We start from the raw sequence: 23,584 nt of genomic DNA, 5'->3' as shown, positions 1-23,584 counted from the left end.
AAAGAATATGACTGCTTGAACAGCAGGATAATCGTTGCTGGAGCTTGAGATTGTCATGCAGCACTGCATCGTGTGCCGCAGTGTGATCAGATCAGTACAGAGAAAGTCAAGGCAATAAAGAGACTCAAATCTGCAATGTCGCCGTAATAAAATTTCTATTTTTATTGTTCAATGAAAATGAGATGAGGGACATATAAGCTTGAACGGACTCTTTGCGAATTACAGTTTTAAAGATACAAATGAAGTGCGGACATCCAACTCATTCTTGGAAACTGACACAACTTGTCAATAATGAATACAATATCTACATTCTTCTTCTTACCGTTACATTTTAATGCAGCTTATCCTCAGTAATCAATTTCAATATCCCTTAGTTTACATTCTTCTGGAAGATTTACTGTCAACATATTATCTTCAGCATTGTAAGTGAATTCCACTTCCTTGGTGTCCACTTTACAGCACTTTGGCTTCGAGGTTGTATAGAATCCGAATCGGCCGCATCCTCGACCTTTTACAGTTATTATGCCCTCTGATAGTATGGTGGTGCATTTTATAGCTTGTACTGCTCCTCCTGAGTTGTACATGTCCAGCAAGCCTATTGGAGCAAAGTGAATATTCTCAAGGAAAACCTGTTAAGAACAATTTGCTTTCCCTGCATGAGTATAATAAACCAAAGAGGGAAAGGAATGCCCTAATGATGGAAAAATCAGGAGCAAAATAGAAAAAGGTGAGAACAATTACCCTTATTGGTGATATTGTGTATATTTCACACTCCAGAGTCTTCAAGGAAACTTCAAGAGTTCCTCTCTTTGACAATCTGGAGAGTGATCCTGCGATAAGAACATTTCAGACTCTGTGAATTGAAGCTTACGCACAAATAGTGAAGTCTGGTGGAAAGAAGCAAGCGAATCTGAAGTTCACCTTTGTTGAACGCATACACCGCGCAGTCTCCATCCCAGTTTTCACCTACAATTTCTTCAAGAAATTCAACATCGGCAGGACTGATGCATCCTGAGATGGGAGGAAGCTTAGTGGGTGGTGATAATGACTTATCTTGTAAATCCTGTTTCAAAGGCCAACTTCCTGCTCCTTGGCAATTAAATACACCAATTATGCCTGTTAACTTGTTCACGTTCCATATCTTGAGCAAACTGCAGAAGATCAAAGCATAGTCAATGGAAGATTAATTCACAGGGATTATTTCTTGATCTTCAAGGGCAATGCCGAGTGGAAAGCATATTTACCTTTTGCCATCCATGACAGGATCTTCAAAGAGACAGTCACGAGTAGGCCGGCCAGCATATCTAGCTCTTAGGACAGAACCATCCTGCAAAACCAGCTTCTTCAGGATGTTGAAGTCATGGTTGGCGGGTTTGTCACTGTTACACAACCCAAGTTTCATTGTAAGAATGTCTCTCTACTTAAGAAAGTTGCTATACTATGGGTGCTTGGAGTTTTCACATGTTATTTGAACTCATAATCCATTCATGAACAATAGCTACCTGACATAAACGGCACAGCCACCCAATGCTCTTGCTGCGCCATGAAACTCGGCGGTTTCATGTTTGCTCTGAAAAGAACCAGTTAATGGACTTAGCATATGTTGTCTCTAAAGTAAAGTTCTGCAGCAAATGCTGAAGACACTAGCCCTTGGCTAGTGAATAAGAGAAATCATGCAGTAGTGAGTTGAAAATCCGCGAATACAAGGAACCGTACAAGGAACATGTCCCAATCTGGCACAAATATCTCTCCGAGAAGAAGGCCATTATACGCGACAGAGGCAACATGTAAAGTCTGAAATGTCTGCTCTCGTGGCATGAAATCCTCTGATGCTCTCGCAACTGCACTCTTCTTGGAACTGACCTCAACAAACAGTAAAGCCTTATGAAATGGCATTTCGACCTTACTATAAGGACATTGGCAAAAGAAGATAACGAGCAAAAGGAAGTACCTGTAGATAGAGTCCGTATTATGACTCATGCAGCAGATTAGGTTGTTTTCTTTGAAGTTCCTCTCTGTAGATTGCTCGAGAGCTTCTTGATATTGTCTAGTCAATGTAACCCGTCCTCCATACCCATTGCCCATGGTTTCAATGAGATTTTGAACATCCACCTTTACTCCATCAACACCACAGCGTGCCAAATAACCGTGGAGGTCATTGTAAAAGTCATATATTTTCTCAGGATCTATTACTCCAACTCCATATTTCTCCAAGCTGTCCATAACGATGTCTCGAAGGTTACCAAGGTTACCAGGTGATTGAATTGGATATACCAACTTCGGGTTGTACTTCTTCATTTTCTCAGATGTTGGGTGCACTCCTCCCCAGTAACCAGCTAATGCATGCCACAGGTAGACATAACTGCACAATAAAATCATCGAGTTCAAGGCACGACAAGCTTGAGAAAGTTTGAATTTTGAAGTAACGACATGACAGCTGATTATACATATGATAAATTGTTGAGGCTCCATGGTCTTACTTCAGTCCGTATTTCTGTTTGACAAAATCAATCAGCTCGTGCAAATCAGTGCAGGAATCCTCTGAGACCGAGCTTCTAAATTTCTTGTTCTCTTTGATATCAACCAATCTGGTGGCAAACCTGAATCATCGATGGCAGAAGAGAACATGGGGGTGATTTGAATAAGTAGAGGCATTACAAGGTTTTGGAAGAATCAATCTGGTGGAAGAAAATCGCGAACTTACTGCATTCCTTCAACAATCAGCTTTCCGTCCTTGTAAAATTCATTTGTTGTGTCTTGCCAACCATCATCGATGATCAAAAATCTCGGCGAACAGCCTCCCTCCAAGAAACTGCATACAAGTAATTACTGCTGCTCAGTGTTTTTATACATTAAAAGTCAGTTAATTTTGACTTCTTCCTCCGACCAAAAAATAAAAATAAAAATTTGCCTTCTTCCACATTCAAAACTGAAATGTGGCTTGGCATTTGCATTGCACCTTTGGAGGCCTTCTTTGATTCCTCTGGGATTGACTTCGGAGTAGAAAGCATCCCATGTGCACCATCCAAACCAATCAAGGTGTGGGGGGATCTACCGACATCATATCGAAAGAAAGTCAGCAGGCGGAGTCATTATCTTGGTAGTGCAGTTAAAAGTAATTAAAGAAGTTCCTTACCGTTTTATCGTCGATGTGGCTGAAAGTACCCTTATGCTTCGCCAGAATCCTGTATCCGAGTGCATTAAAATGTTAAAAATGTCCATCAAGAAAGAAGTAGAGAGAGAACCAATATGGTGGATAGAACAAAGCATACTTGGTTGAATCTTTGATGAGATCAAACGGGTTATCTCCACAGTTGATGAATACTGCCTCGGGTACTTCAGTTGTCGTCACATTGACGTCGCCTGAAGCATTGAGAAGGAAGAGAAGCCAAGTCTTAGATCAAAATGCTGAGGCCAGAACCAGAGGCAATTGATAAAAAGCATAAGCCGCTAATTCCTACCACTTTCAGCACAGAACTGGAGCTCATTCGCGGCATTTCCCTGCAGACTCGTGCGGAACGGCCCATCCAAGACAGGCAGGGCTAGGATGTAAAATGTGAATTCAGAGTTTTGTTTCACCGATACTCCATCATCCAAAGCGGATCCCCGTCTTGCTTCTAAGAGAAGCATTTGGGTTTCAATGGGAATTTCATTAGCAGATTCACCAACCCGAGGTATCATCCACCAGATTTTGGCTCTAAAGAGACACAAGAACTTGAATCCCCTGCAATAATCCGCAGATTAACCAAAAGCTACAACAACCTGGGATAATTAAATAGATGAATTTGTTGATTCATGTCCTCTTGTGATCCATCTTCGTGGGGACATCTAGGAACAAGAGCCAGAAATGCATGATTCCACCAAATCCATCCAGAAAGTTGACCAGGCATTCAAACATATCAAAAACATTAAGCTTGAAACACAAACATGATCACTTTAGATTCTTAGAACGATAACCAATCTATGCGGAAACACATAGAAATTAAGTCAACTGAAAATTCAAGAATCCATAAATCAAGAAAGCAGAAAGATCGGAACTTCAGATCAAGAAAACACATTGGAGTCAATCCTTTTCGAACTAAATTCTGGTAAGAACAAGAGACTGACAAAATTCGTGGAAGACCCATAAACAAAATGGAATTCCAGAAAACCATGAAAGCAGAGACATCAACAACAATTCCAAGTAAACAAAACAGAAAGAGACTGAAATGCTGTCTACTGAGGAACATGAACTAACTCAAGAACTCCAAGGCTGAAAACATGGCGGGAACTCGGAGCTGCTGACGTGGCGCCCAAGAAACCCGACCCTGTTCCGACCGGTTTGAAGGCAACATTCTGCGGGACTCCGGTCAAGACCGCCTTGCCTCTGACCGAGAGGCAACCATTCTTGATGATGGGCGCGCCCTTGATCGTCATGATAAGCTTGTGTCTACGTTTATAACTTCCTTTAGCAGATTCACAAGAGGTCAGCAAAGGCTTTTTTGACCGATGAAATGGAGGTGATGAGCAATCATGTCAAACCGTTCGCGAAAGTTTCATCTCATCAGCTGATGACGGGCATGGCTATTTATAGAATGTTCTTGGGCGAATTCCAGGACTGTGACATTAACGTGCTGTATCATTGGTTGAGTGTACCAATTACCCATCTCACCACGTGAAATAATTCAAGTCAACATATTTCGGCGGTTGCTTTTTGAAATTCAACCAAGCATGAGCAGAAAGTTGTTGAATACCATCTAACTTGTGGATGTATCTTAGATTCCAATCCTAGATCTGATGCTGTCTATCCTCTCAAGTATTTTAGTGAAAATATAATTTAAGTCTTTCGATTTTATTCGTGGGATATCCCTAACCCAAATAGACCATCATCTTTTGCCAAGTTAATTACAAGAAAATAATCATTTTTTTGTTAATACGAGGGAAAATGGCCAATTCAATCCTAAAATTTTATCAATGTAGTCCTAAAACATTACACGAAAGTCCGGTATAGTCCTTCTGGTCAATTGTTTCCCAAAATCGCTGAAGTGGCAATTTGCGTGGAATGTTGTTTTGAGTAAAGGTATTTGTTTCAACGTGCCATATAGGACGGCCGACGATCACCCCACACCACGTCTGCGTTTTTTTGGAAGGATTACATTGGAATTTCACACAGAGTGCTGTGACCCACGTCGACAAAATTGAATGGCTGAACTGATATCCGCACAATATGTTTAGGCCCGATTTGATAATTATCCGGTCAATATCCATATGTAAGTGTTAGTCATGCCAATCGATAACCATAACACCTAGACAAAAAGGGAGAAAGAGAGTTGGAATCAAATTGATCAACTGCTTTCTCGAATGTTCATGAAATAAAACAAGCCGAATTTGAGGCATTGGAGCCATGGAAGGGCAGTCTTTAGGGTTTGATAGTTTATATTTGTTCCATTGAATAGAATAAAGTATGGGGGGGATGGAAGTCGGCCACTAGATATAGATATAGAGGTTGGACTTTAGGGCACAAATCTCCAGAGCTTTCTCCACGGGCCAACTGACGTGGTGCTGACTCGGATGGCTTGAATCTCTTTCTCTTATCCAATCAAATGAAGAAATATTCATGGCAAGGTCAAGGTGCTTCTAGACAGTTAACTCCTGCGAAATATGAGGAGATATCAGATAAGTCTCGAGTTCAAATACTTCCCCAATTTTCACAACTTTTCGACCAAAATCCAGCCTATGCATAAGGAGAATATTAAAGTATTTACGCTCCATTTGTTTCGCGAAAAAAAAAAAGATTTGGAAAGAAATAATAACATAAATGGTTTCTGAACTTTGACCTAACGTACAAATGTGGTCCTTGAACTTTTAATTTGTTTAATATGATTTCTGAAATTTAGCCTAATGTACAATATGATCCATAGATTTTTAATTTGTTTAATGTGACCCATGGACTTTTGGTACATTTTCAATGTAATCCTCGAACTATATGAAAATATTGTATGTAGTCCCTGATCTTGAATTAATGAAAGGGCTACATTAAACATCTTTATATAGTTCATGGACTAAATTGAACATGTACCAAAAGTTCAGGGGCCATATTGAACAAATTAAAAGTTCAGGGACCACACTGTACATTAGGTCAAAGTTCAGAAATCACATTGAACAAATTAAAAATTCAGGGACCACATTGCACATTAGTTCAAAGTTTAGGGACTACTTGTGTCATTTTTCCATTTGGAAAATATATTTTTAAAAATAATCGCTTATATAAATTGAAATAATTAGTTAATGGAATTTTTTTTTTCATTATCCACAACTATTTATGTCTAAATATTTTCGTTGACAAGAAAAATATTTTTTGTTCATTCATTTCTATAAGCGATACAAACTATTATTTTTAGGAATAATATTTTCCAAATTCATTATGTACATGCGAAACAAATGGAGCCTAAGTGGATGCAATATGTCAATATGAGATTCCGATGCCTTTGTAGGCAAGGCGTTCCGATCTGCCATTGATGCTCTTAATGAGTCTCGTTCCCTTTCGTGTGAATTCCCTGGTGTCGATTTCAAAACTCGTGGGGTCCTATCTATTCCATCTCTCGAGCCCCCGAAGAAAGCCACCTCCCCTTTGGACTTTATGTCCCACGAATTCATCCGCTTGAAGTGAATGAGCCCCGCTTCCTCCGATTCGAGATTCCACTGGGATGATAACACAACAGATTGATTACTCTACTACGACTTCATAAAATGCAATTAAAGAAAATATCGAAGAGAATGAAACACATGTAATGGTCATTGTAGAGCTTCCTTATGATCTTAATAAGCGCTCGTAAAAACTTGCTACGAAAACGCTTTTTGGTCAAACATGTCTATTAAATGCCCTCAGAAGACTCGTTTTTGGTAATCTTGTTATTTTAATTAAAAGGAACGCGCTAGAATCGAAAGGTAATGTCGAAGTTGGTGTCTGAAGTTTCATTTTTCTTTGTTTCTTTGCTTTTGAAGAGGTGTGCTGTTTGATGTTACAATTATCCAGAACAGTCTCTTGATGGTAATGTTGGCGACTGGGCCAGGGCCGACTGCATAATTAATACTAAACCACCATCAGGCCCAGGTCATTATATCGGGCCGGCTCTACCAGATTCAGGCCCAAGTTTTTCTACTGAAAATTGCAAACCCGTATTGAAGAGAAACGTAAACTAATATCGTGCTACGTGCTCAATATCAACTCTTGTATGAACATGTTTCGAGCTAACTACATGCCGAGCGATAGCGCTTCAGCGGAGCCTTGTGATCGCTCGTTCCTCGCTCGTTCTGATCCTAGCAAAGGGCTTCATAAGCGATTAGGCACCGCGTACGGTAACTCCATTCTGGCCCTCACCGGCTCTTTGCTTGGTTCTTCTTGCGTCCACCTGAGCTTTGCTACTGCTTATAACACAGTAAGGATTCTTGTCTGTCTGAAAGAGATTTCCCTGGTAACATAAGAAAGAATCTTTGATGGCCTTTTTGTTGCTTAGACGATGCAGCCAAGCATCATCTGATAGTGGCCACAATTACTTCCAACTTCTCTCGAGCATCATTACCTAGTAAAACTAAGTCCGCCTGTAATGCCGTCACCAAGTTGAAGATGGCCATCAATCTTTTCTTGCTCCCATATACCTGGCGACAAAAAGAGTGATTAATGAAGGGACCACTCCAATCAATAATAGCGACCAATAAAGGGGACTAGTCATTCTTGGGGGGCGGGGGGAGTGATATCTTTCGTTGATGCCCCAAATGTCCAAGTTCTCCAACAACCACTCTACCGGTGGCTCGTTCTAGCCGTGTATGAGCTTCTATCCGTGTCGTACTTATTTGACTTTGTGGAAACAACAATTTTCATGACAAGCTTGAGAATGTACCCTCATGATAAAAAATGGCATCTTGTCTTGCATAGAGATGCATGATAGTAACGCCATCAACTGGGGAAGCCATGGAAGCTCCGAGCCTAGAGCCAGCCCAAGTGAATGAACATGCCCAGGATCATCATCAACAATATGCCTCTCTCTCTGCTCACACCACTGACCACGGTCATTTTTCCATCATTCTGCAATGCGATCTCGAAAGTGTCATCTTCTGCACGTTTTGCATGAATTTTCTTTAGCTAAGAATAAGGTTAAACTTATAATTTTGCAGACTCATGGCTTCAAGTAGGTTTGCTGTTGGTGACGGGCTTCAACTGTGGATACATACTGAGCTTCTCGAACCTCATGTTGGTGCCTTTGGGTTGGACATGGGGCATCATTTGCCTAAGTCTTGTGGGACTGTACACTGCATATGCTAATTGGCTCTTGGCAGCGTTTCACTTCATCAATGGCCACCGCTTCATCCGCTACCGAGACATCATGGGCTACCTTTTCGGTCTCTCTTTTCTCTTGACAATTTTAGCTCCAAGCCGAAAGAGTTTTCTTTTGCTAATTTATTCTTTTGATCATATAATTTCTACACTCTCCTCGTTTTCATTTTGTGAAGGTAGGAAAATGTATTACATCACTTGGGTTTTCCAATTTTTTACCCTGCTGCTTGGGAACATGGGTTTCATTCTTCTGGGAGGGAGAGCTCTCAAGGCATGTGATGCTGAACTAAGATTAATCAAACCCTTTCTTTGTAATCTGTTTTACATGCATTTCGACTACAACTTCACGTATTTATAAGAATATCCGTAACGTCTCTTGAAAAAAATTGACAGGAGATAAATTCAGAATTCAGTGAAACTCCCCTGAGGCTTCAATATTACATAGGCATGACAGGAGCAGCATATTTCACGTTTTCTTATCTGATCCCAACCATGTCAGCCACGAGAAGTTGGCTGGGCGTCTCTACCGTCCTCACTTTCACCTTCATTGGACTTCTCTTGATGGTGGTCATCAAAGACGGTAGGAATGTTTCCTTATTCAACTAGTTTTTCCACACCATACAGCCAGAATGGATTTGGACAGCCATGTACAAAAGTGCAATAAGTGCCGTATCTATAATGAGAGTTGTCTAAAAGTAATGTTAACCGTTTTCGATAGGGAAATCCGATAAGAACAAAAACTACGATCTCAAAGGAAGCAAAGTCGGCCAAGCCTTCGGTGCACTAGGTGCGGTTTCAGCCACTATTGTGTGCAATACCGCTGGTTTATTACTAGAGATTCAGGTAGATGCCTCAAGTTTAGCATTCAGTTCATACACGAATAATTTATCACTGTCATTATGTACATATGAAAAAAGGAATGTGAATAACGCAGTCAACTCTTCGCAAGCCGGCGGTGAAGAACATGAGGAAGGCCTTGGGCTTGCAATACACAGTGGGACTCATAGTGTACTACGGCGTGACTGTGGCCGGTTATTGGGCGTACGGGTCTGACGTGTCCGAGTACCTCCCCGAAGAGCTTAGCGGGCCCAAATGGGTGAAGGTTTTCATCAACTCATCCGTCTTCCTCCAATCCATAATCTCCCAACATGTAAGATGCTTCTCCTAACTAAACTTCTGCTTGCTCCCTATCGGGCAGATTGAGCCTAATTGTTGTTCAAGCCCGTTCCTGACCGAAAAGGTATGTAGGTTGGGTTGAAAGACGGAACGGCCGTTCTTTCGCATGTTAAGTATTTTTCCAAGGCTTCATAGTGCACACGTATAACTGTATGTGAGTAAACATGGTTCCCTCGTACTCCAAATATAAGTAGTTACAAGTGAAAGAATATGTCCGTGGACTTGTGGACCATCCTTAAAAATGATTCCATCAATATTATGACAATAGAAGATCAGACTATGCGACAACTAATTCGATGACAATCAGAGAAATTGCTTTGTTTCTTCGGAATTTCTTTCTGAATCTTGGTATGTGAACTGTTCATCATCTGAAGTACGTCTGTTTCAATGACTACTAGATCTTTGTGGCACCGATTCACGAGACCTTAGACACCAAGTTCCTGAAATTAGAGGAGAGCATGAACTCGGCAACGAATCTAAAACGACGATTGCTCTTGCGAGCTTCACTTTTCGCAATGAATACCTTCATGACCGCTGCTTTTCCGTTCATGGGAGACTTTGTCAACTTCTTCGGCTCCTTCACGCTCATTCCCTTGACTTTTGTGTTTCCCAGCTTGATTTTTCTCAAGGTAAATTCATCACCCATGAATCACTGCAAAACCAAAAGGATCGATAATGACTTTTTAAATTTTTAAGCAGGTGAAGGGAAAAACAGCAAGAATTGAGACGAGGGTGTGGCATTGTTTCAACGTGGTTGTGTTCCTGTTGCTTGCGGTGGCTGCCACAACAGCAGCGGTTCGATTGATCATTGACAACACACGCACGTACAGTTTTTTCGCCGATACATGAATCGTACGTAGCTCATATAAATATTTTACTGTTTATATCATTGGGACGTTGTTGTCCATGTGATAGCAACTGTGTATTGTCTCTGGATTCAAGCTTCATATAGTGTGTATAGAGTGACCGAGAGGCCTGAAAAAAAGTGATTTTCTGTAGTCATCCTGTCGTGACGATCCAAAGAAAAGAGAGAAATTTCCGGGTAGGGCGTATCAACGATGCTGTCTTAAAAAGACAGTGATTTCCCCAATAGAATTTGCGATCCAATGGAGTCGGCTCTGAAAGGAAACCAGAAAGTACACAATACATCCTAGTCTAATAGTGTAGAACCACTGTTCCAAGTCAACGACAAATGATCATCAGGCGAAATTACAGCTTTTGCTCACTAATGGTGAGAAATAGATTTCTGTGGGGGCTTGTATGCAGGATTAGTCCACTGTTAGTGTATTTGTTGCAATAATAATTTCCTACTTATCAAATATATATGAATATGTATATATTCATTTTTGTTTGAGCTTATTAAGTGGCATTTATTTGTCTAGACATGTATTGCTGCGATAGTTTTAAGAGAACTTCTAAGCATGCATGAATCTGATCCACTGAGATATGCTAGGAATTCCTCCATTAACGACTGTGAGCATGTAATAGCCTGGCGGCGCAACATTAGGAGATGGAGGGGCTTCGACGGTGACATTCACCCACCCCTTCGCCGCATCTCTAACCGTGTTCTTACTCAAGAGTTTGAGCAGCCTCTGATTCATCGATAAGGAATGCGTCGTGAAGGGGGGCGCATAGATGCTAAACTCAACCACTTTGCTTGAACTCCTCCCCAGCCAGAATCGAACCGTGAAGTCTTCACCGTACTTGACACTGCGATCGCCTTGGGTTTCTATCGTGACATTTTCCGGCCGGTATTTGTGGTATCTTCTGTCCATGTAGTGCGGCATAAACGCTTGTAACCTGAGTTCGGTAGGGTAAGTCACGTTTTCAAACACGTATTGCTGGTTCGGATTCCCGCCAGCAACCAAAATCCTCCCATCAGGGAGGAGACTTGCAGAGGAGTGATAAAGTCTTGCTATTTTGGTGGACTTGAGCATTGAAAACCTTCTTCCGAGTGCCTTCTTTGGCTTGTAGAGGTACGGCACGAGGGAAGGACCCGCCGCATTGTTCCAACCGGCGCTACCTCGCCGAGCTCCGTTGACGATTAGGATGTGGCCCGTGGGAAGGATTATCATGTCGTTCATAAGGCGTGGCCCCGGCATGTTTTCCATCTTCCACTTGTGCTTGTTTCCCGTGATCTCCATTCTACCGCAGCTTTTTAGTCCCTTCAAGAACTTGCCCCTTCCCGCCGCTCTATGAGCTCCTGGTGCTGCTCCCCCACACACCATCACTTCCACCTTGCGGAATTTGTGGCCGTGCTCCAACGGGAGGATCACCGATGAACCTGAGCTTGGGTAGCTCCTCGATCCTTTTCCAGGCATCCGGGGGAAAGTTTTGATCACCTTGTTTTGTTTATAGTTGAAGAGGATTGAATCTCGGTTGGCGAAAATAAACAAGTTGCCGTCTGAGGAAAGGTGAAGGAAGGGATATAGATTGTTTCCTCCTCCATTTCTGTCATACGTTTGGTGCAAGAAGGGAAGATCATGAGATTCGTCCGTCGACGACAACTTTGGTACGAATTCGTAGGAGAAGACTCTTCTTCCGCCTGCTATGAGGACCCGATCGTCCTCGGGGAGTATTTGATTGGAAGAATACCATCTTCTAGAGGACATCGATATCTTCGATTGCACCCAATCACACCGGCCATCCCAACAAGGCCTGAAATAACGGATTCTTCGAGAGCCGTTGCCATATCCACCGGTTTGAAGAAGTGTTCCATTGCTCAAGAAAGAACCCGAGGAACACCAAGGATCGGTCTCAAGCCTCATAGCTCGAATGTAATTGCTAGAAATGTCGTATTCGATAGAGTGAGCGTAGCAGGACTCATCAGAAGAATCATCCGTACACCTTCTTCCACTCGTGAAGCTCCTACGGAGACGGTAGCTGGATGGGCCGGCACCCGTTTGGTCGAACATAATGACGGTATTGAGGTGAGTCACCGCCATGTGCATAGCCACCACCCCTGTATTGTTCAAGAGAAGTTGCCATTGCCCCTCCTTTGCTCGGCAAAACGTGGCTAGTTTGAGCGAAGCAATGGCAATGATCATCAATTCGACGAGGAGGCATACATGGTTTCGAGCTGCCATAATAGTAGCAACTAGCAGTGTTTTAGGAGTTCTCGTAAAGTAAAAACATAGCAATCCATTTATACATGAACGTTTGCGATTTGGTCCGACTGAGTAGGAACTCATGCATTTTGGGATTGCGTCTGGTACGCAAAACTTGGGAAAGATTGTCACACACAGGCAGGCGGTAACGGAAACACTCTTTGTGCCTCGCTCCTTCCTATGCGTCTTCAGAGTCACGCACGCACACACCAAGTTCAAAAAGACCGTAAGCCAAAACAAAATAACAGGAAGGAAAGAAAGAATCGACACCGATGCCAAATAATTACTTGATAAAATGACAACTGATATCGTCGAGTAGGGATATGGGACAATTCAACCATAATCACATTCATACAAGAAACAGAACAAGGAGACAATCGAAAAGGGTTATTTCATCTATTCGAGTGAGTGATGGTTCTATCTTCCCTGTTGAAGCAAGTACTGCCCGACTGAATCCGAGCCGTTCTCAAGCTACCTGGAACTTCCTTAGAGTCCTTCAGATCACGAACGGGACAATTCCATGAGGTATGTACAGTGGACAACTGGGGATTGCATTATTGTCGGTGTTATGAGATGTCCGCTATAGCATCTGCCTAAAAATGGCAACAAACTTCTAAGTTCTCACCAATGAGCATGAAAGAAGATAAATTTGGGATATGAAACAAACGTGTGCTGGCAAAAAACCTTGATAAAAGCAGTGGATCTTCCTTTAGTAGAGCTTTATTCTAGTTTCGATGAAACAACGACAAATGGGGCATGACTCCAGATCTTGTCCACACTCGCAGCAGGTCTGCAAATAAATTCTTAGCTTTCAAATGCATTTGCTGAAATTTCTAACAAAAGTAACAGAGAATGCAAATGCACGGTGGAAACTGGAAAGCAGGCCAAGGAGGGAATTCAGGAAACAAACAAATTACCTGATGACCACAATTGAAAGCCATATCCTTTTGATTGGTCAGGCAAATTGGACAATCCTGAAATGAAGATAAAGATATTAGAAAACTGTGGATGATTCTCCTCAACGATTGGCTATGTATTACATTGATCTTATATGGATCCGCACCCCATTAGCATCGTCTAGTGATTGATAATCTTACGATATACCCTCAAAAAGGTCCACAATCAGAGAATCATTGCAACAAGATCATATCTTGGCATGAATACAGACAAGCGACCATAGAGGCGTTAGTCACCATAATAGAAGATGAAGGATGAATTACATGATTATCAGACACAGCAGAACTTGAAGCAGTTGTGCCAACAAACGTATCATGTCTAGCAGAAGGTGCGCTTGGTCGAAAACTGCTTGATCGTGAAGCTTTCGAGGTGCCCAAAGAAGCTGCACCGTATTGAGGAGGAGGGAGAGATACCCGGTCTATCACTTTTCCCCTTCGAGAACTGCTAGATTAAACGGAATTTACATGAACTAACAAAAGGGCAGACTGCGAAAGAATCATTGTACTAATGGCAGTAAGATTCATAACTTAATTTTACGAATATTATCCCATTACCCCAAAATACTCAGCTCCAGTGTTGCTCTATACTGGGAAGGTATTTCCATCAAAGCTGCAAGAGCGAACTCTGCTTCTTTTCTGGATCTGTCCATATTCTTTGACATTATTTCTGTGAAATTGACAAACTACAAAGGAACAAAGTCAAACTTCAGAAATATGCACCAAAACAAAGGACAACATGAGTATAAGGTGTAGAAGAATATGCTAAGGAAAACATGAATGGAACTAGCAAGATACTTGCCTGGAAATTATCAAAGGCCCGGGCAGGAATGTTATCATCAAATTCTTTCATCATGTCCCACGGCCCATCACCAACGCCAACTAGTATAATTGACAGGGGATAGTCACTGTCCAAAACAAGGCACCTTAGAAAACCAATAGCGGACTAATAAGTGACTAAGGAAGCCACACTCAGCAGCAACAAATACCTTGCTTTGACTATTGCTTCGACAGTACTTCTCTCCTGCGGGCTTAGCTGGTCACGACCGGTATCAACACTTCTTGTCACCTTTAAGAGTACATGGATAATAGACATTGTTAGAGTTCTAACTAAGAAATTATCCGCAAGAACAAGTAGCCTGTGTTCTCAAACTAATGAAATGAAATGTTTTCTGCTTCATGGCATTCTTCTGCATATTTTGGTATCAAATGTCCACCCCAAGAGCAAGATCTGTTGCTCAACATTCAAGCACAACTTGTAGAAAACAGCATGGCTTTTGCATGAACTTAAGAGTCGTAATTTGTATCAGGAGAATGCTGAACAGAGCTGCACTGGCATCTCAGTAAAACACTCCGATCAGGCGGTAAATGCTGGGTTGCAATTTGGCAAAAAAAGGTTCTCGAGTGGCAATAATTCAATTCAGTGGACAGTGAATATACCCAGAAAAGTCTTAAAACGTCTGTCAATTCACGAGAAAAGCTTCTCGGCTTATAAGTTGCCTTCGAAACAGTAAGCTTAAATGGAATGCACCACTTGTGACAATTCTCTTAGTGAAGCCAATCTCCATATTTAAATCCAAAGTACAAAATACAGACTACGTACCTGCCCATCAGCAATTATTACTAGCACATGGTACTGGCCACCACTTTCCTCAACTATTGTAATGGCCATTTCAATTATGGGAGCAAATGAAGTTGGGCCTGCCATTGAGAAAATTGGGTAGGTAAGCCGAATATTTTACTAAAGGCAATGGAGAGGGAGAGAGAGAGAATTGCCAACCCGCGAGTCGTAGTTGAGGTACCAATTCTCTATAACGTGTCAAAACCTCTTCAAATCCGTTACAAAATCTCTCATCAGGATAGAAACTAAAAACTTCTTGATCATGAGTTGAGGCTGCCAGCACAGAACTAAGGATCTCATCAACAAATTTAACTAGCTAAAATATAAATTAATATTTCAAAAATGATACCATCTCCAAATCCGAAACAGGGAATTAGGTTGTCTTCATCGAAAGATGACAGTGTTTTCCCAATTATTGCTATTGCCTGTTCATAGGGATTTTGACCATCTCCAATGTGATGCAGGCTTCTCCGGTTGAATGACCTTGCACCTATTACAGAAGCAAATCAATCTCCTAGCCCCAAAACCCTAAAATGATATTTTTGTACGTATATGACCAAACCTGTCCATTCATTGCTTTTTGTGAAATCAATACCAACAATCAGGTTTGAAGACTCCAAGCCAGCACGTGCCAAGGCATCCGTAACCTGAGAAAAATATTCTATCCTTGTGAGTAAAATCTAGAAAGAAAAGCAATGAATGGAAGAACACCAAAAGTGAGCTCGCATGTAACAATTTCACTTTAAATGCTACTCCAAGTCAATACGACATTCCACTACTTTCATAAGAGTTAGACTAGATAAAAAATATAGTGGAGTTGAAAATGTATCCGACCTGTTCCAGGGTAGTATAATCATCATTAATTTTTGAGAATTTCCTTTCAAGCTTCCTCTTTGAATGCGAAGCGTTACCACTGTAGCTTGGAGGAGGTGGTGAAGGTTTGTAGTTAGGATGTGGCGCATAGTCCTGTTCAGGTTGAGGATATGCTGGATATGGATAGCTCTGATGATTCCATGACTGTGAACTTGAGGCAAATGGAGAAGGTTGTCTCGTTCTTCCATGTTTTGACAAAAAAGAACCCATGAACTCCTCACAAAATATGAATCTCCTGCAACATGCCCCAAGTTTCAATTATAACAAGGTTTGTGACCCTTGATAAAACTCCAGTGACAGAGAATAGAAAGTCTGAATTTGAAATGAAATTCCTTCAGCATACGAAAAAGACATAACCAAACATTAACACGGTAATCCAGGAAATAGTTTTGCCTTGACAACAACAGATGGACAAATATCCACATAATTTACAGTTTTATATAAGGATTTCAAGATTCACGGCATCTTCAGATTTTCATGACCAATTACTGTCTGTGCCTCTAATGAACATCAAGAAGCAAGACTAGTTTCCCTCTGGAAATGCAACAGAAATCTATCTGATAGCCAACGGACATTGCTTCACCCGTCTACATACATGCTCAACTTTCAGATAAGCCAAGTTATAACAGAGATGCATTCGCAGGAGAACAGTTTCTGCGGAAACACAAATTGGATCGAGAAAAACACTCTAGGGCGAAGACGAAGAACAATTCAGTTCTTCGCGCTAAGGCCTCTTGCCATGCTCCTTCTCCAAATGGCAAGGTACTTTTTTCATACCACAATAAAGTAATGCCTAATGTTTCTAGTCCTACCCATCAAGCAATTATCCCCCCATATCAAAAAGCGAGCACACTTTCCCACTTCTCCACGTTGCCGAGAGGCGACATTACTGCATATTCGCTGATCCCCTCTTCCATATTATAATCAGGGCTTTACAGTTCCACACTTTTAAGCGCAAATCCGAGCGACCCAGAAGCGAATTCTCGGTGCTTGCAGAGAATAAAGTGCAAACAGCAAAGGAAACGGAACTCGTGCTGCCATTAATTTACAGTAAACAACAAATTGACTCTGACCTTGTGGAGAGGAATACAGAATCCTTGACGGGTCAAGAGAGAGTCAAGTCTCTACGGGGGCAGCGAAGTTCATCGGATCTGAAAGCGGAAGAGGGGTCGAAACGCGTAGGAGGGAGAGAGAGAGGCGAGACGAGGGGAAAAGCGAAGGAGGGTGATTCCAAGAAGTTTCGCTGGACACGGGAAAGAGGGGCCTCTTTCTTGCAAGATGTCGACAACCGTACTCCACTTGTGACATGGTGGGTGGGGACACCAGGACGAGGCTTTTCGTCCGAGAATAATGCTGATGAATTTAAAATACAGGCCATGATTCGCGATTTGGTGTACATGGGTCTGACCCTATCCGGCTGCATTCGAGCTCAAGATCCAAACTTTATCAGCAGAAAAACAAAGATCCAGTCCATTACCATTGCTGGTTTGCTCCGGCTTCAAATCATTGGCGATGACACCCACCGCCCCCACCGCCCCCCCGTTCATATTGTGGAAGAAACCCAACATCCATCTATACTTACTTACATCATCAAGAAGATGACATCCGAGTGCCCATCAAATGACCAAATCCAATTTCTTATACACCATATGATAAAAAAGAAAAAAAATTAGTACTTTAGTGTTTTTGATGGCCACATTCTTATTGATCTTTCCACGTGATACATTAGTTGTAGTTTTTTTTTTTTTCGGGTATACTTTAGTTGTAGTTTATAGTAAGGAATATGTAGTTGTAATATCTATGTAGTAAAGTAGTATAGATTGGAATTAACCTCTTTTTTTTTTGGGCTAATTCCAAAAAAAAAAGCACTAATTTTATCTTGAGTGATAATTCTGGCCCGAACTTTTTTTTTTGTCTCAATAAAAAGTACCAAATTTTACTCGAGTCCCAAATCTAGCTCTCGTAATGTGAAATTTTCAAATTATTTAGGCCAGATTTGGAATTTAAATGAAATTTGATGATTTTTTATGACATAAAAAAAAGTTCAGACCTGAATTGTTACTCAAGGTAAATTTGGTATTTTTTTTTTGGATTTAATCCCCTTTTTTTTTTGGGTTAACTTGAGGGGAGAAAAATTGGAACACTGCCATAATCGAACAACGAGCCAAAGGTTAGTGATTTTAATGATTTAGCATTGTAGTTTGGCTTAAAAGCATGTGGACCAAAAACAAACCATTGAATCGAAAAAGCCACAATGGCTTGGTTTAGTTAATGATTTATCATTGTAGTTTGGCTTAAAAGCATGTGAACCAAAACCAAACCATTAAATTGAAAAAGCGACAATGGTTTGGTTTAGCTAATGATTTATCATTGTAGTTTGGCTAAGAAGCATGTGAACCAAAACCAAACCATTGAATCGAAAAAAGCGACCATGGTTTGGTTTAACTTGGCCCAATCATATATCGTGTTCTCGTTCTACGTTAAATATGACTTGCTAGTTTAAATGTTGATTTACACTTTTATCAATAATCTCGAACGGTTTTAACCAAAAAAAAAAATAATCTCGAATGTTTCTTGAACTAATTTTGCAATAAATCTCAATAGCTCTCAACTACTTTGTTCTCTCTTTTCATTTGGGCTCTGTTTATTTTACGGAAAATGAATGATTTAGAAAACACTTTACTAAACATGATGGCTCAACCAAAGATGAACAGAGCCTTATATTTAAATATTTTCATATCATCCATTCATTTTCAGAAATGATATAAGCAATAATATTTTTCAAATCATTCATTTTCCGCAAGACAAACACACCATTACTTTCCCCCTCTTCCTATTTTTTTTTTCCTAGCTTCCTCCAAATTTCCAATAAAAAGATGTATTGGAGACATCTTTAAAAGTTAATACGCCCTGCTAAAATTTTGATAAAATATGGAATGAAATTACATCTTGCTATGATTCAGAAAGAATCTTATATAATTTAAAGTGTCAATAATTATATATCACGACAATTAGGGGTGAAACGGGAACCGATTATTCCGTTCTTTCCTTTGTAGTTCTAATTTGATCCCATAAGGCCGTGGAAAAAATTGAAAAAATATATATAATATATGAAAAAATTGAACAATCGATTTCAATGAGACCAATATTAAATATTTTTCATACATATTATATATTATATATATGAAAAAATTAGAAAAATATATATTTATCGATCCGGTCCAGTCCGGTCCGGTTCCCACCCTAGAACCAGGAACCGGACTGCCCGGAAACTGGCTCCACTTTTAGGAACCGGGAACATGACCGATATTCCTGAGAACCGGACCAAACCGGTCAGTCCGGTCCGGTTCCGGTTTGGGCGGTCCATCTTGCTCATCCCTAATGACAATTCAAGGTATTTATGTAATATCAATTTTGAATTTCAAATGAAAAATAAAAGGAAAAGCAAAAAATGCACACTATGCTCACCCGGAACTTCGGAGTGTGTTTAGTGATACATGTCTTAAATCCGCAATACTCATAAGCTAGTATAGGGCAATTTCTTAAAATCTGTTGCGACAATGGAGGCATTATAACTATAAGGTGTTTGCCAAATAAAAGTTACCTCACTCCCTTTTATAGTTAAAGTTAGTATGAAAAGCTACACCAAACGGCTTCTCTTTTATGTGATACCTAGAGTATTGTTCTTTCCTAGAAGTGTAAGTTACTCGCTTCATTCCAATTCTTCAATCCAAACTTGGGGATAAATCCGACTACCTGCCCATATTCACATCAGTTCGACTAAACCAATCTCAACTTAGGAAAAGCAACAGTAACAAAGGTCAAATGACTGGACTGCAAAGCAACTAAAGACTAGCCTACAAAAAGGAAATGCCCTTATTTCAATCCGCATTCCACATGATGTGCCAATTAGCCCATAACTGTTTATGCCTGGCAGTAGCATTCTTGGAACTAAGGCCCTGCATTGGACCGAGTAGATGTAAAGAAATGAGCAGTAGAACCATCTGGACCAGGGGTCTTATCTCCTTTCATAGACCATAGAGCTTCCTTAATTTCTTCCCGAGTTATGGGCACCACCAAAACTTCGCTGCAGATCGTCTACTTGCTTAAAATTCATTATAGCATTCAGATTAGATACAGAGATGAGTGTACATTGCTCATCTGAAGTACCCAAGAGGCCTTTATACAAGTCAATAGCAGCAGAACCATATCTATATGCCCTTCTATTTCCCCTCCCCTTCATCATCAGTGAGATTCCTGGGGGTCCTCATGGATGTTTTTGATTTTACTGCTCTATGAAGACAAGCAGTGTCTGGATCCCTCAATTTAGCCCATTGCACTGTCGATTTCTGCATGCAGAAAGACTCTTCATAGGATTGAAGCTTCCAAAGTTTAGATCTCAAAAGAAATTCCTCCCCCAGAATGGAAGGACATGGCTTGCCTGAGTGTGTCGTCTGCTGCAGAGACGAAGGATCATACTTCATGGTCCTCATTGTAAAGCCCAGAGTTTTTTCCCAAGATTTGTCCAGTCAATGCAGAATCCCATTTCTTTAAGCCCTCATCAACCACAGCTCAAGGTATACAAACCCTTCTACTTCCATTAATCAATTCTGGTCCATAGAATTAGATCAATTGATTAGGGTTATCCTGCTAAATAAGGATCTGCTTCCATGAACGAGAACCAGAAGAATCTTGGTGCACCCGCAAATCAATTGAAGGAGGAATTGCTTGTCATTCACAAAACTCGAACAATGCTTCGGGACAGAAGAATGCCAAATCCCCATTATCTTGGAGAGATTTAGCTAGAAAATCATGGACAAGAGATAGATTTCCATGGAAAGCATTGTTCGGCCGAATGCAATAGCTTTTCCCGTCAAAAATCTCCAGAGGACTTTCTCTCTCCTCAGCAAATGAGAGAGAAGCCATAAAAAAATGTGCCATATCTAGAGTTTCCTCTACTTCTTTTCCAACAAGAGCATTTTGGATTAGGCTTCTTTACTTAACAAGTTAAGTACTTGTGTTATCGTTTCCTATTCCATCTAAAATTATCTTTAACAGAATGAAAGTTCTTCAGATACACTGAAAATTTCTTATCTAGTCCTCCTTTCCTTTTTTCCCCTTCCTGAGCAGACATTGCGTTACCTCAAGAAAGGTCATATTTCAGAGATAAAAATATATCTCATGGTGTGTTCTTGTCCATGTCTATACTGTAGGAGAACTGTAATTTGATTAAGAGCATTCAACTGCTAAGCACGGACCACTCAATGACTTTCATGGAGCTTTGTTTGTTTAGCAAGTAGATTGGTGCTCAAAGCATATGACACAAAAGGTATGCAGCAAGTCCTTACCTTGTTGGGTTTAGAAATCCACGAAAATACACAAAAGGTAGCTAGGAAGAAGAAAAAAGAAATTGCAAGGTTCGTCGCAGAGGAAAGAAAGCCAGGGACTAAAAAGTCTTCGTGGTTAAATTGCCCTGCAGATGCGACATGGCCGAATTGGAGGAGGCAAAACCTAAAACATGGCCAAGATGCTAGGACATACGCATATTCACATACATTAAGCGTTTTAACGTGGCCAAGATGCTAGGACATTTGCGTTATTCACATAAATTAAGCATTTTAACTGACACAAAGCACTTGAATGCTCGATAGACGCAACAAGTGTCTTTTGTTCTAAAATTTATTGACAAGGCTAGGATTGCTCGAAACTTTGGCTTCAGGAAGCTGTCAATCACTTGCCAGGGTAGCCACCAGGCAAAGAGGAGTTCTCTTTTGAGTAGTAAAGCCACAAGCTTCTTCCACATCAATATCATTCAGGCTCAGACCTTCAGGCAATTCCCAATCAAAACGATGAAGTAGATTCGCCAGCATGAGCTCCACTACTACCATGCCGAAATTTATTCCAGGACAGCCCTTTTGCCAGCACCAAATGGCAGGAATTCAAAATTTTGCCCATTATAATCGATGGAACTGTTCAGAAATTTCTCAGGCTTAAACTCTGGATGTTCCCAGCTTTTAGGGTCGGTCGATATTGCCGCCACGTTGAAAAATACACTCATTCCAGCTGGTACTTCATACCCCCTAATCTTGCAGGCTTCTATTGTTGCTCTTGGTAATAGTAAAGGGAGAGGAGGGTGGAGCCTCAGCACCTCCTTAATTACTGATCTTAGATAAATGAGTTTCGGGAGGTCACTCTCTTTCACCTTTAGTTTCCCTTTTGCAGTTTCTTGAACCTCTTTTTGTACTTTTCTCATGATGCATGGATTCCTGATTAGGTCCATCATTGTCCACACTATAGCAGCAGAAGAGGTATCAGTACCTGCATTGAACATGTCCTGAACACCCAAAAAATTGGTATACTCAGGAACTTAGAAAAAGGACAGGGAAAAAGTAGGAACAGATCAAAAGATATTGGCTACTTGGTGCAAGAAGTGCATACAGTTAATGCACCCTTTATGTTATTGCTGCTAAGGGAGATTGCTTAATTTGGATCCTTCTGTAAGCAAAGCAACACATTGACAAGATCTTCATGATTGGGTTTAGGCCTTCTTGGGTTGCAGTGCTCCTCGATCTCTTTGTTGTATAGCTCATCTAGATCCCTGAAGCTCTTCTCAAGCCTTGCTTCTAATCCACTGAGCTTGTTGAACCAGGACATCCATGGAAAGATATCAGTAAAACATAACCATCCTATGAGGTTTTGTATTTCACGGGTGGTCTCGTGAAATTTGCTCTTACCACTGCCAGCTTGAGCCTGACAATTTTTTTATAAAAGTGGCCCAGCACACGATGTTGTCTAGTCAAAGTGCCAATTCACTAAGATTGACACGACCCAAAGAAGAAGCTATAGTGTCAAGCATGAGCTTCACTTCTTCCCCCCTCACTGACTCAAATACCTTAACTCTCTTAATACTGAATAGCTCTAAGTTCACTATTTTCCTAAGCCCTCTCCAGGAGTCACCGTTGGCACCGAACCCAACATCCGAAAAATTATATGATATCTTCTTGGTGACATGAAGTGCTGGTCTGCCAGAGAAGGCGTGATCATGGGTTTTGATTACTTCCCTAGCCACATCATCTGATGAGATCACCAAAGCTCGGATTGAGCCGAGCTGGAGGAACGTGATTGGTCCATATTCTTTTGAGAGGCGCATGAGTGAGCGATGGGGTGAGGAGCCGAGTAGATGTAGGTTTCCAATCAGAGGCTACTTCCTAGGACCAGGAGGGAGAATCCTGGCTTCTCCGGTCTTCTTTTTCTTATCAATCAAAAGTAGGAACAAGACTGGTACGATGAGAAGGATTGCAAGGGTGATAATGAGCTGAAAATTCATGGTGTAACAATCTCCCCTGAACAAGAAAGATAAGATAGCCATGCATGAAAAGATGACGTTTTTCTGCGCCTTTTTATGGTTGAAGATTACATGAGACAATAGGCGAGTTCCTCTTGGCATTAAACACGGTTAAATTCAGCTTCCTTAGTGTAATAAGCGAAGATAAAACTTTTTTCTTGGATTTATAAGCAGGTAGCATATCAATTTGCCACA

General features: G+C 41.0%; 4 protein-coding genes and 1 pseudogene across 7 annotated transcripts; 1 reads left to right on the top strand and 4 right to left on the bottom strand.

Moving 5' to 3' along the window:
- Nucleotides 1–144: 144 nt before the first annotated feature.
- LOC115678790 (probable galactinol--sucrose galactosyltransferase 2) lies at nucleotides 145–4,551 on the bottom strand. Its single transcript, XM_030602226.2, has 14 exons — nucleotides 4,238–4,551; nucleotides 3,462–3,724; nucleotides 3,273–3,363; nucleotides 3,137–3,185; nucleotides 2,960–3,051; nucleotides 2,705–2,812; nucleotides 2,481–2,600; nucleotides 1,952–2,362; nucleotides 1,717–1,858; nucleotides 1,503–1,570; nucleotides 1,245–1,379; nucleotides 922–1,151; nucleotides 742–830; nucleotides 145–629 (listed from the first exon to the last, which is right to left on the bottom strand). Exons 1-14 carry the CDS (start codon nucleotides 4,414–4,416, stop codon nucleotides 348–350), a joined length of 2,259 nt encoding a protein of 752 aa, XP_030458086.2. The 5' UTR covers nucleotides 4,417–4,551; the 3' UTR covers nucleotides 145–347.
- Nucleotides 4,552–7,587: 3,036 nt separating this feature from the next.
- LOC115678796 (proline transporter 2-like) lies at nucleotides 7,588–10,350 on the top strand. Its single transcript, XM_030602233.2, has 8 exons — nucleotides 7,588–8,048; nucleotides 8,155–8,379; nucleotides 8,491–8,585; nucleotides 8,708–8,894; nucleotides 9,033–9,157; nucleotides 9,249–9,464; nucleotides 9,889–10,119; nucleotides 10,190–10,350. The coding sequence occupies exons 1-8, from the start codon at nucleotides 7,922–7,924 to the stop codon at nucleotides 10,337–10,339; spliced, it is 1,356 nt and encodes a 451-aa protein (XP_030458093.2). The 5' UTR covers nucleotides 7,588–7,921; the 3' UTR covers nucleotides 10,340–10,350.
- Nucleotides 10,351–10,891: 541 nt separating this feature from the next.
- Nucleotides 10,892–12,714, bottom strand: LOC115678792 (aldehyde oxidase GLOX-like). The gene has a single exon (XM_056319302.1). The coding sequence runs from the start codon at nucleotides 12,679–12,681 to the stop codon at nucleotides 10,906–10,908; it is 1,776 nt and encodes a 591-aa protein (XP_056175277.1). The 5' UTR covers nucleotides 12,682–12,714; the 3' UTR covers nucleotides 10,892–10,905.
- Nucleotides 12,715–12,849: 135 nt separating this feature from the next.
- On the bottom strand, nucleotides 12,850–17,339 carry LOC115678797 (E3 ubiquitin-protein ligase RGLG2-like). Of its 4 annotated transcripts, none has more exons than XM_056319305.1 (13): nucleotides 17,118–17,339; nucleotides 16,006–16,279; nucleotides 15,734–15,818; nucleotides 15,521–15,661; nucleotides 15,331–15,444; nucleotides 15,154–15,251; nucleotides 14,540–14,619; nucleotides 14,353–14,458; nucleotides 14,109–14,236; nucleotides 13,818–13,998; nucleotides 13,515–13,571; nucleotides 13,282–13,387; nucleotides 12,850–13,207 (listed from the first exon to the last, which is right to left on the bottom strand). In XM_056319305.1, exons 2-12 carry the CDS (start codon nucleotides 16,252–16,254, stop codon nucleotides 13,307–13,309), a joined length of 1,320 nt encoding a protein of 439 aa, XP_056175280.1. In that variant the 5' UTR covers nucleotides 16,255–16,279; nucleotides 17,118–17,339; the 3' UTR covers nucleotides 12,850–13,207; nucleotides 13,282–13,306. The 4 variants fall into 4 exon arrangements, with proteins under 4 accessions (XP_056175280.1, XP_056175278.1, XP_030458094.2 ...); XM_056319303.1 differs by having other exon boundaries at nucleotides 12,850–13,190; nucleotides 17,118–17,336; XM_030602234.2 differs by having other exon boundaries at nucleotides 12,850–13,190; nucleotides 13,818–13,995; nucleotides 17,118–17,324.
- A 4,431-nt stretch (nucleotides 17,340–21,770) lies between these two features.
- On the bottom strand, nucleotides 21,771–23,418 carry LOC115678793 (cytochrome P450 71A9-like; annotated as a pseudogene).
- Nucleotides 23,419–23,584: the final 166 nt, after the last annotated feature.

This window comes from Syzygium oleosum, unplaced genomic scaffold (assembly GCF_021117445.2).
Source record: "Syzygium oleosum isolate NSW1041296 unplaced genomic scaffold, Sole_v2.1 Sole_v2.17, whole genome shotgun sequence".
Taxonomy (NCBI): Eukaryota; Viridiplantae; Streptophyta; class Magnoliopsida; order Myrtales; family Myrtaceae; genus Syzygium; species Syzygium oleosum.
Note: the sequence above shows the minus strand (reverse complement) of the source record. Positions and strands in the feature narration are given on the sequence as shown.